Source organism: Epargyreus clarus, unplaced genomic scaffold, assembly GCF_041222505.1.
Source record: "Epargyreus clarus isolate Ecla_fem2 unplaced genomic scaffold, WU_Ecla_fem_2.2 ptg000017l, whole genome shotgun sequence".
NCBI classification, from domain to species: domain Eukaryota; kingdom Metazoa; phylum Arthropoda; class Insecta; order Lepidoptera; family Hesperiidae; genus Epargyreus; species Epargyreus clarus.
This window is the reverse complement of record NW_027332225.1, coordinates 9,156,570-9,168,947: the sequence shown is the minus strand read 5'-3', so window position 1 is coordinate 9,168,947 and position 12,378 is coordinate 9,156,570. Positions and strand designations below refer to the sequence as shown.

The 12,378-nt window shown below is 34.3% G+C and overlaps 1 protein-coding gene across 25 annotated transcripts in view; it reads left to right on the top strand.

Moving 5' to 3' along the window:
- Positions 1–11,834, top strand: part of gish (casein kinase I gish) — a 53,121-nt gene extending 41,287 nt beyond the window's left edge. For 10 of the 25 annotated variants that reach the window (XM_073081773.1, XM_073081771.1, XM_073081770.1 and 7 more), the window contains 4 exons: positions 1,303–1,428; positions 1,872–1,925; positions 4,930–5,054; positions 6,286–6,545. In XM_073081773.1, coding sequence (XP_072937874.1) covers positions 1,303–1,428; positions 1,872–1,925; positions 4,930–5,054; positions 6,286–6,541 — 561 coding nt within the window. In that variant the 3' untranslated portion in view covers positions 6,542–6,545. The other 15 variants (XM_073081786.1, XM_073081777.1, XM_073081784.1 and 12 more) reach the window with 9 other exon arrangements.
- The last annotated feature ends 544 nt before the right edge of the window (positions 11,835–12,378 follow it).

The window sequence follows — 12,378 nt, the reverse complement described above, 5'->3', positions numbered from 1 at the left end:
AAACCCCTATAAATAATACAAATCCTTTAAAATATACTCATGTGTAAATGCTTGTATTTGTCTCCCGAAAACCCATCAAAATCTCATTTGTCTGTGCTCTCTACTCCTAAATTTTTAAACTTATCCCAAAGTTGGCTACACTGATTTGGCTGTGTTTTTGTTCACTAGTTCGCTAATCCTTGCCATATGCGAAACAAATGTCCACCCACATTATTGTTGCCCGTACCCGTTTATTTTTTATGTTGATATTGATAGTGTTGCCATTTGCAAATTAATGTTTTCCCGAATTTGTTTTATTATTGATAATATCCCATCTCCAAGTTATTATTGTTTTTTTTTTGTTTTACGTTTCATCCTATCCTTTTGTTGTACGATTCGATTGTTATTTCATCTTTGTGTACCGTATAACTTCACTCTGAACAAGATTCAAATTCTACTGCTTCGGCTTAGGTTTGGTGTTTTCATCGCTAGTTTAACCCTGTTTGTGTGGACTTTCGCCGCTACCACCCCCAATCACTATTTTGGTGTTTGCTTGAGTGTATTGTGCATTTTGCATACACATGGACTTACAGTTTCAAAATTAATATTTCCCTGATTTTACTGTACTATTGAGACATCAAGTCGTCTCGTATCTGAGTTTGCTAGAGTGTTTTTTTGTTGTTAAATGTGTGAAAGTTTAAAATAACAAGTGCGTAAAGTATAACTGCGCTCCACTCATACCACTATGAATGATATGGGGTTTATTACTTATTTTAAATTGCAGATTAAAGTTAAAATTGCATAAAAAGAACATTAGAATATATATCTCTTACTTCTCTTTTTACTTTGTGTTTTCTTCTGTTTAAATTTATTTTATCTTTCTTATCTTTTCTTTTGTCTGTCTCCCGCTCATCTCCTTCCAAACCCTTTTCACGGTATCCTCTGTATTTCGTATGTCCCGATCTTGAGCCTTTACCTCTCTTCCTATGTAAAATATATATCTCGTTAAATTTGTGAATATTCTACTGAACTGCAGAAATATTATACATTTGATTGACGCCTCGTCAACATTGTACCTCAGACACAATCACGATAAACACTCGATGTTTCTTAGGGCGGATTTTCTTGTCACGCGGGTTATGTCCGCGCAAAATTAAACGGTCTAAATGATCTACGTGCGTGTGACTTACATGACTGGAAAAGTATCTATAAAACGATAGGATGAATGTTACACGCATGAGGACCGCACGCGGTCACATACCCGCGTGATACGAAATAGCCTTGTCTTTTATCGTGTACACAAATGCGGTGTTATGTTTCCAGGGCGCAGTGAAGGATTCAGGTACGGGAGGCACAGCCAACACTGGCGGCAACTGGCCCCACAGCGGGAAGGCCACTCCACTCACTACTGGCCACCTCACACCCGCCGATAGACATGGATCTGTACAGGTTTGTTCAACACTACAAAATACAACCACATCACATCATACACATGTTCGTGTAATCGTAACACAAACACAGACACTCAGATTCACATAAATATACTTGTTGATTAAGCATTTGTGCATTGGTCAAATGTTTTTGCATTTTGCTTCCTACAACTGAAAATAGTCTTACCAATGACATATATGGGTTGCTTTAAACTTTTAGTTTATATCCATTTTTAATAGTAAGTTGAATAAATGAAGAATTTTTATTAACAAATTATAGCCTAGTACTGATATATACATTGTTCAAGTGGTTGAGTAAACCATAAAAGTAAGAATAAAAAATTGTGAGTATTGAATTTTGCCCGCATGTTTTATTGAAATTGCTATTTTTTTATTTTTTTTTACCTGTGTCACATTATTTTTACTCTGTTGTGGATGTATATTGGTGTATTTATTTTTTAGCTGTTGAAGAATAAGCATTTTCGGTATGTGAAATTTCCCGGATCGGTTTCAACGGTCAGTTTTGAACATTTTGCGACAATCCTTGTGTGACTGTCTGCATGACGCTTCGAATTTACGCTCTTGAAAACCTCCATACTCAGGGGTCATCTATAAATTACGTTATACGTAGTTCGTAGTTGTTAGAGCCATTCCCCCGTCCTTCGCACATTACATGAATGTGACCCACCCTTGTGACGTCACATGTTTCGAAATTAGTAATTTTGCCTACTAACAAAAATATGTCAAATTCATGCTTAAATTTCAATGTAAAACACCCAACATTCGTGGCGCAATGTAAAGGCGCGATAAAATAATGCAAGTGACACACAAAAGTGAAAAAAATATTTAAGATAATTTTATCTTATTGCCAGAAACATCGATTTCGTTGTAGTAAGCTGTTTTGCAAATATTGTGTTATAAATCTTAGTTATAAAATTTTCTTGTGACATTCTTGGAGATGTACTATTATAGTATAGATAGATGTCAGCGAAAAAACTCGTATACGAAAAAGTATATACTCGATATCCATTTTGTATTTATTGAATACATTTTTCATTCTATTACATGTGACGTCACACCCCTTATGACCCCTGTCCCGCTAGAACTGCGACGTAATTTACGAATGACCTCTCAGCACTAAGTGATATGACAGCACTGCCAATATTCATTCATACATTAAACAATTTAAAGCTAAGTTTTCGAATATTGTATGTATATTATAATAGATTTTTTGGGTTGAATATAGTCGAACATGCTTGTTTGGAAAAAATTATAAATTACAAACTTTTCGGGTATGTTATTTGAGCGCCGACTTTTTATATGCCTCTGTTTATTCTTACAATCATAGATTAGTAAAGATACTTCGCCGCCTTGAAATTGAATGAAGCCACAAACGACTTTTTAGTAAGATCTTTTTTTGAATCCTTGACAAATAAAAACATTTTTAGAGAAAATTTACGAATAAATAACTAATTTACGTAATAATTACGTAATTTACGTAATAAATAAATAATTATTTCAAATATTTTAGGGACATTTTAGCACGGAGATGTGGCCAAACTTTTTTACGCAACTATTTCAATTCTCAAAACTGGGTACATTTTCTTGTTAGGAGTGAGTAATCTTTACTAATCTATGCTTACAACACAAAATATCCTTCCTATAAAATACCTAAATAATACAATTTAAATATTATTTTTGTAATTTTCAATGATAAATACGGCTAAATCATTATCGGTAATTTAAAATTGTATATACATATATGAAAAAAATAGTTTACAATTTGTTTTTGTAATCAATATTAGAACTATATTAGTTTTCCATACAACATTACCTATATGCTCTGTCAAAATATAGGCGCTCAAATTACAGGCCGGTCGCCGTAAAACAATGACACTTTGAAGAATTGAAGATTTTTTTAACACAAATAAGTAAAAAAATGTCAATACGAAAATATAATTTAAGGATAGATGTTGTTGTTTCTTATTAATTTAATTTAGTCGCGTTAGGTTCGATGGCGTTGTTTTCAATTTATGAGGTAAAAATATTATACAGAATTCCTAGTTTTAACTTGATAAAGATTCAAGTTCAATACATTTTAGACACGAATGGCGTTATGTCGAAAAAAATTTTTTTTATTTTATTAACGCTTTTTTAAAATAATCAAATAATCGTGATTTTTTTCTTATCATTACTAGTCGAAGTGTTTTTGTTTACTATTTATAATTTGCTAAGTTTTCGATGTATGCGAATAATGAAGAATAGTTGCTTTGCAAAACATATACATATGGGAATGTTGAATATGTGTGTCAAATGTGCATTTATTTCCTGCTTCAGTTTGCCGCTAACACAATAATGTTGCTATTTTTAATGCTTGACTCGACGTATTTTCATTTTTAGTATTTCTCGTTCGTTAATTCTATTCGTTAATTCGTAATTTCGTTTCTATTCGTTAATTTGATTTACAAAAAAAAAAAGTTCATTAGTAATCTAATATTTGACAAGTCATAAAAGTATTGTATAGAAGATGGTTAACAATATTATAAATTCTTTATCTGTAACTAATTGGAAATGTTTAACCACATTCCATAGAACAAAATATTGTGATGTAAATGTTAAAGCACTTTTATATTTAAAATTCAGAATTTTACCAAACATTACATATAACACATACAAAGTAAATAAAAATACGTGAAATACTTATTGGCCATTCAATTAGTGTACATAATCAAAACTTCAATTACACTTGCTCACAATTCAATATCTATTGGCCACTTACTCCATGTACAAATACCAAAACTTCACTTAATCGTCTAATACACAATTTCCAAAATTTCCATTTGATTCAGCTTAAATAGCAGTAACAAAGTGTGAAAGTTTATGTATGTATGTAAATTGAATATTTAAGTATAAAACATCATTTCGAGAACGCAATTGGTATTGAAATAATATGCTATGGAAACAACGTGGGTGATTCAAGATCACTAAATCCCATTATTTTTGCACGTTAATTTTATTATTGATTTATAATTAGCTTTACCTTGTCAAGGCTATACCTATAATTGCCATTATTTTTAATAAATACTTTATCGTAAAGACTATCAATGTAATTAAAATAAGAAATAGGTTTGTTGTATTTTATGCGACATATTTAGTTACCTTTAACGTTCTTATTGCTTCTCCACTCAATAAAATTTAAATTTAATATTTATGAATCTTTTTTATCTATTAAAACACCACACATATACAAATCTACCAAGCGAGATTAGCTAAAACAAGCTTTGGCGTTAGTCAATCAATCAAACCAAGCCAGACAAAGCCTAACAAATCAAGCCAGAAGTGGTCAATCGGTCAATCAATGAACTCATGGGTGACTACCCACCCCTACCTACTACTACCCACCCCTGGCTTGATTGATTGACTAATCAATCAAGCCAGGTTGATTGACTAATCAATCAAGCCAGGGGTGATCAATCGATGTAGTCAGGGGTTATCAACGGTCGGTGGGCTTGTCCGGCAGGTGGTGAGCTCGACGAACGGCGAGCTGGGCGCGGACGACCCCACGGCGGGGCACAGCAACACGCCCATCACGCAGCCACACCACGAGGTGGACGTGGTCGACGACACCAAGTCAGTGTTCCAACTGTATGCATTGTTCTTTTTTTATTTTTTTTTCTTTATACCTTTTTTTAAATGTTTTGTTATGTTTGTCGCTTGGCAGTGTCGAGCGGTTTGTCTTCGCTTGTCACTGTCGCGCGATGTATCACCGCTTGGCATTTACGAGCGACTTAGCCTCGCTTGGCAATGTCGAACAGTTTGTCTCCGCTTGGCAATGTCGAGCGGTGTATCCCCGCTTGGCCAATGCCAATGCCAATGCAAGCGACTTACCTTCGCTTGCCAATGGCGAGCAATACAATGATGTCGAGCGATATATTCCTGCTTGTCAATGTCAATGCCCGAAAATCAATCCTTTCATTGATAAAACATCACAAATTTTGTTTTTACCAAGTAATTTGTTCCAACTTTATGCACAAATTTCATTTTATTCATTATTTCCAATATAGACTATTTATTGGCATCTATTGGCAAGTTGGCATTTTCAAGTTCAAAATTCATTCGTTTGTTATAATCCGCGCACAACTGCTAGTCCGCTCTGAATGTAGAAAAGAGTCGCGTCGCAATAGCAAATTCTATTAGCGGAACGAAGACAGCGCGGAACCCGTTCGCTGTCCGCTCTCGCCCGCGGGTACATAGCTGCGTTAGTGTGCCCTTACGTTGCTACGGAGTATATGCTTGTAATTATGTTCGACCGCATTGGCTCTCTGACTAACCTGCGCGTGTTAAATGCAGAGCGGACTTGAAGTTTTGCGCGGACTGTACTTGATATAAATTACATAAGTATAGTTATTTATTTTTGGCATTATTCTATATACCAACTGAACATTTCAAGCGACATCGTAATCCTCTATGAATGATCTAGTTTTATAATGTAGTCAACTGTAAGTACAATTTATCATTTTACCTATTAAGTTTCACTTTTTCACTTTATTTTTTCATTTTTTTCACTTTATTAAATGTTGTGCAAGTATAACCCGAAAATGATTTCAAGTTTGTACAATACTTTTTATTTATGGTTGGTTCCAAGTAAAAGACCCTTTAAATTTATTTTAATCTATTTTTTTCGTATTTACCTGACTGCAGAAGGTTCCTCAAGCAGTTGTATGTATGTGTATATGTATGTTTCATTCTTTGGCATGCCCTGCAGCCCAACGGCTTGATGAGTTTTACTATATGATTGCTATGTTTTTATGTTTTTATTACTTCATTCATTGTGCTTATTCCAATTACATTTATCATATTATGTACAGACATGTAGGCAATCCGTCTATTCCAAATGCTGTTGCTTCTTCAAGTGCAAAAAGAATTCATTCTTAAAGCCCGCTCCACATTCTCGCGAGACCGCGAGAAAAGCACGAGAAACGAGAATGTGGGGCCGCCGATACAAATCGGGTTTTTCTCTCGTTCTCGCGAGATTCTCGCGAGAATGTGGAGCGGGCTTTACGCTTGTTCCATTTACATTTATCATAATATGTACAGACACGAATCAACTCGTTCCGAGGCAGACTATGTAAATCGTCATGTAGGCAATCCGTCTATTCCAGATGCTGTTGCTTCTTCAAGCGCAAAAAGAAGAAGTGTGCAGCGCGCGCGGGCAAGTGACGAGTGCCGAGCGGCTCGCTGGCCCACACTGGCCCACTGTTTATTTCACACGTGCTATTCCACATGAACCGAGTTTCAATCAAATATTGCTATTATGATAATACTGACTGTGGTTATGTATTGTAGGTTACGCCGCTCGACCGATCCGATTGCGGCAATATGTTGATGTTTGCGTGTATTGACCGTGTGCGTGAAACATTGGTCAGTAACGGCAATATTGTTGTTGTCAGTCGATTGGATGGTCGATGTCGGTGTTTTAAGTATTATTTTTCGCTATTGGTCGTGTCAGGCTGCTAAATATTTAAGTATTGTGTAATGCATTCGTATTTATTTTATTGTAGATCGAAACGCTCGTATTTCATAATTTATCAGTATTTGATATTTAATTCGGGGAGAAATGCTACGAAATGCTGTCAAGTATTAGCAAAATAATATGGTATACTAACACATGCATTATACCTACAAATGATAAGAAAAATATTTCAAAACAATATCTTCAACCTTCGTAAATTCACATAGAATTCAAAACACAGTGACAAAAAAAATACTAACACTTCGTAACCGATAAATGTATTAATTAAGTTGTCTGCATGCCCGGGATTCGAACCCTGAACCACTGACACGCGGGGGTAGTCTTACTTTGCCTTTACGCATTGGCAGCAATTTATACGAAAAACTTTAGTAAATAATTTTTTCGTGACTTCAAATTTGTTAATAGTACGAATGCATTACATATTGCTACAATGCAAAAATACAAAAATACTTTAATACTAAACAAAGATATTACAAGCGGTACATAGTGAATATCCTTGCAATTATATGAAATGATGTCAATAAATTCAAATTGGATGAAACGGAGCAATATAAACCCGAATTATATACACGGGTCATGTAAGTGATTGAAAAATGTATACAGAGTTAAACTTACTTATAGCAAAAATAACAACAATATTATGCTTTATATACAGTATATAAATAAAATAGAAATGCTTCCAAATAACCTTATTTAAACAATGTACGTCTTACAAACAAACTTATTTATATTTAGTATTGTGTTATACTTACAGCGATTACGAGTCGTGACGAGACAATACAAAAATGAATATTATTTCTTTAAATTTACTGGAGAATATTGTTTTATCACAAGTATTATTCAAAAATCATTAGTAAAAATTGCAAATTTATTTATGCTTTTCAAAATGTTTCTTTTAACGTGATATCAAATTATGAAATGTTATGACATTTATTTAATTTTTATTCGATTCAAAATGTTTCAATTGCGCTGACATTGTTTGTACAAATTTTCAAATTGTATTACAAATGTAACATACAATGTACAATATTGCTCAGGGAGGGAGCTTCGTAATTATATTATTTACTTTGGCTATTTGTGCCTATTCGTATGTACGGCTTCCCCAATACAATCACATGACATTCTGGCTTTAATAAATGTTATAGAGTTTATTTAAAACATGTTTTGTGGATATTACTTTCAATGTTTACTTATTATCGCAATCTGGAATTGAGTGTAGAAACAGCAAGGATATGTTTCGTTGCAAAGTTTATTTTTGTATCAGATCATAAAAACTTAATGTTCAAACTAATAGAAAATATATATACTACAGTTGTATATTAAACATTTTATCGAGGTGTGCTACTAATAAGTTAGTTATACGAGTACATGTTTGAATTTATTAAAATGTTGCTCAAAAAGTTATTGGCGAACGATCCTCGACGTCAAATTCTCGGTAATACTGTAGCGAAATCGGAAACTTGACAAACGGTTTGCTTCATACCGTTGTTATTACTATTGATAATCACGAACAATAGTAATCGTCAACGGACGTGCATTTAATATTATTACTTAATCAACTGAAACTTGGGTTATAACATTGAAGATTTACAAAAGTTGACTCGTACTAAGTAAATATTGGTATAGAATCAAAGTTCGTTTAACCGCCTACTTACGACGCAGATTATATCTGTTGATCACTTTGTTGAGGGCGCCATTGAACGTTAGAAGTGGGTACTGTGGCAATTCGAAGAGATGTGGTGACTCAACAAATTAATCAATAAATTGAGTGTGAATCGTTTGTAGTCGATTTAACGTTGACACTAATACATAAGTAACAGCATGTCGTGGTGTCAATTCGCGTGAAAACCTAATAACAAGAAATATCAGTTAGACGTGGGCGAGGTGCGGTTGGCAGATTTCATGTTTGTGTTCCCGTCCGTAGTGAATTACGTTTCATTTTCACCGACCCTCTATTATATTTATTGTCTCATCAGGGACACGAGATTAAGTTTACCTCATGGAAATGCATACGTGCCGTCACTCGCATCGATTGTGTCCATTCCAACTCATAGCTCGAACAAAACTGAAAATTAGCGTATTAGATCATTACATTATAATCATAGACACCCGTAGTTATATGAATACTTACTGAGTAGTTGTATATCGCTTTGTCCCGTTTATTAGTGATGCGGTGAATATTTTTTTAAGTTCTCTGTGAATTCTTAGTTTCTGTGAGTGCAGTGTAATTATATGATTTTGTTACGTAAGTAATGAATTACCATAACATAGAGAATATCGTGACTATACTAAGTTTATGTGTGTTGAACTTCGTGGCTACTCGACGGCGCGCGGAACGTTGCACGCGTGGAAACTGTTTTCTTGTTCGTGCTGGTTGTGATATGTGACAATTTCGAGTATGTGGTACGCTGCAAATTGTTTTGTCAAACTGTGATATGATCACTTAATGTGGATACTTAATTCCGTTGGCTGTCAGTCAAATAAATACACGGTAGCTTGTAACGTTTCAAAACCGTTTATTGGTTTCGTATCTGCGCGCAACGTTCCACGCGCCGGCTATATTATTCATATTCTAGATATAATTTTATTTAGTCATTGTCTATACCTAAGTTCGATCGTGCGAGAAACCACTATGGTAAAATTATTTACATTGGCTCCGTTCCTATAGTGATGCCACATCTTCCTAACTTTATTTATGCCTATATAATTATAGTTTTAGTGAATAAAATGAATATGCATGTAGTAACTGGCGATTCCGTAATGAGATATCTGAAAAATAACGAGATAATATCCAGTACATGTATCAGTGATAGCGACGATGTCGGTCCGAGCATGATTGTGGTTTATCGATAGCAATACGACTTGATTGTTATATATTTAACGTGCAATAATTTATATAGTGATTCATTACAATAGTTTAAAATTATATTTTGTTTCAATCGGAGTTCCCGTCAGTCCTAACGCGGCCGGGCCACTCCCCAAGACTGATCGAAACATTTCACCTCGTGTACAAAGAGCGTGGTCCGATGCTCATGTCAATTTGTATCGTAATCGGTTTTATTTCGTAATCGTTAGTGATGTACGTACGACGGTAATATATCATTTTTAAAATAGAATAACGATCGCCGTCGATTTTAAGATTGCCGCGGCCTCCTGGCTCTTGAGCGTGACATTCCAAAGTGTTCGATTTTTTTTAATTATAGGGCCTTTCCCTACTGTTACGTAGTCTAGGTCTGTTTATTCTTCTCAAAAATATTATGAAAAATGATACTTTAATATTCATCTCTCATTAAGAGTGAACCGCTCAATCCGGTTTATTTCAAATCAAATTACTTATAAAATATATCATCATCATCAACACAATTCATTATAATAATTTATGGTCATAACTGTGGTCTAGTGAGTTGAAATACTTTTATATTGTTTTTCTATCATGCCCACTCTTCTAATTAGTGTTATGTGAGATATTCATGACATCAGAATTTATATTTTACTGAAGAATGAGCAGACCGAGAAAGTGTAACAGAGTGGTTTGCCCTTATGTCATTCTTTTGATGGTTGCTAATTGCATGCGTCTAAGTGGCAGCAATGCGAAACATTATTTATAAGTATTGAATGTCCAAAAACGAGGAGCATGTCACGTTACGCCGCGGCTGCGTAGTGTATAAATTTGTACAGCTTAGGAAAAACACATTTGTATATTTTTGCTTGGACGGCGACGAAGTTCGAGACGTGATTTGTATAGGAGTAAGATTTCTAGATGTGATTTTAACCGGAATACACTAGAATGCGACTAAGAACCGTACATCACGAATGTAGGTTTGGGTCGACCGATGCGATGTGTCGCGATGCGTCCGTGCGAGTGTGAGGCAATGACGCTGGGGCGTTGCGAAACGCGTTGGCATTTTTGTAAGGTATTTTGAATTAGTCACGGATATGTAGTCATCACAAAATTGTATTCCCCGCATTAGGACTTATTGGTTTTGGCTATGTGAGTTTAAGAGTGTTTTTAAATAAAACATCTTGTTGTGTCGTTTTCATATTTTTAGAAAGATTATAGAAAATGCGGATATCATCGATGTATAAACTGGAAATCTTTTATGAGATCCGAATGAGTTTTTGATAAATTATTGTAAACAAATCGAAAGTATTCTCTCGTTGAATAGATCATTAATACTTATTGTACAATCATTGCAGTATAATCGAATGTACTAAGCGTTAAGTCATGATTAATACCATAGTTGTACCTAATTGTTACTTTCTATTTGCTAGATAGAATAATCAAATTAGATTGGATATTGAAATTTTAAAGTCAAATTGTGTGATCTCTGAACACGATACGTACGGTTGAGGTCTGTGCGTTGGGATGTAACGAGAGTATTGTATAAGGAGTGGAGTCGAGCTAGCTTCATCGTATCACAGTCAACATTATAAAAGCACCTTTTTATTGTTTCATACTTCGACTAAAATTGCTGATGTGAATGTTTGGAGAGTATTTATTGTGAAGGCTGCACCTAATGTAGACCGGTGCGAGGAAGGACCACAAGTCGTACTCGTACTGTACTGTGTAGTTAAATTATAATTTGGAAATTTCGCTTACTAAGTAAGTAATGTTCAGTCAGTCGGCTTATGGACGCACGAGGAGTTTTTGAACTATAGTTATTAACTTTATGTATTATAATACATGATGCTTTTGAAACTGAATTGAATTCTTATCGTTAAGTATAAAAATAAATATTCATTATAATAGAAACAGTTCTCAGTGTTTATTTTTTGTAACATGTAAAATTTGCGTACGCAATTTGACTTGTATTCAGTTAAGGTCACAACCTGTTTTCAAAAATACGAAAATATTTGTTAACTCATAATTAAATAAAGCTTATTATAAGATATTCGTTTTATTCATTGTATTATTGATTTTGTCTATCAGTTATTTATGTAGAACTCACTCTATGAACATCATACATTATTAAAGACATCTCACCACCTTTTAATTGAAGCAAGCCACAAATGGCAGACACATACGTAAAATGGCTGACTGTTTTCCCATTGCGTCTCCGATTGTCATGGTGTAATTTACGCGTAACAATGCCGACATGTGCAGTTAAGTGGTGCAAATCTACACGAAATCGAAGAAAATGTGCCGAGAAATATAGGTATAATAGAATAATAGGTATATAATTCGTAAATGCTCTAAAAACTACATTTCAATTTCAATTGTCAAAACTGGGTTCATTTTCTTGTTAGGAGTGAGTAATCTTTACTAATCTGTGGTGAACCCCCAAAACATTATTTCTATCTGAATTATCACTGTTCAATCTGTTCATAGTATGCCCATTTATAACCGCAGACAGCCGACATGGCGTGTCAAACGACTATATTTTTCTACACAATATTTAACTTTCTGTAGTAATTATGATACTTCCGCTGATTATA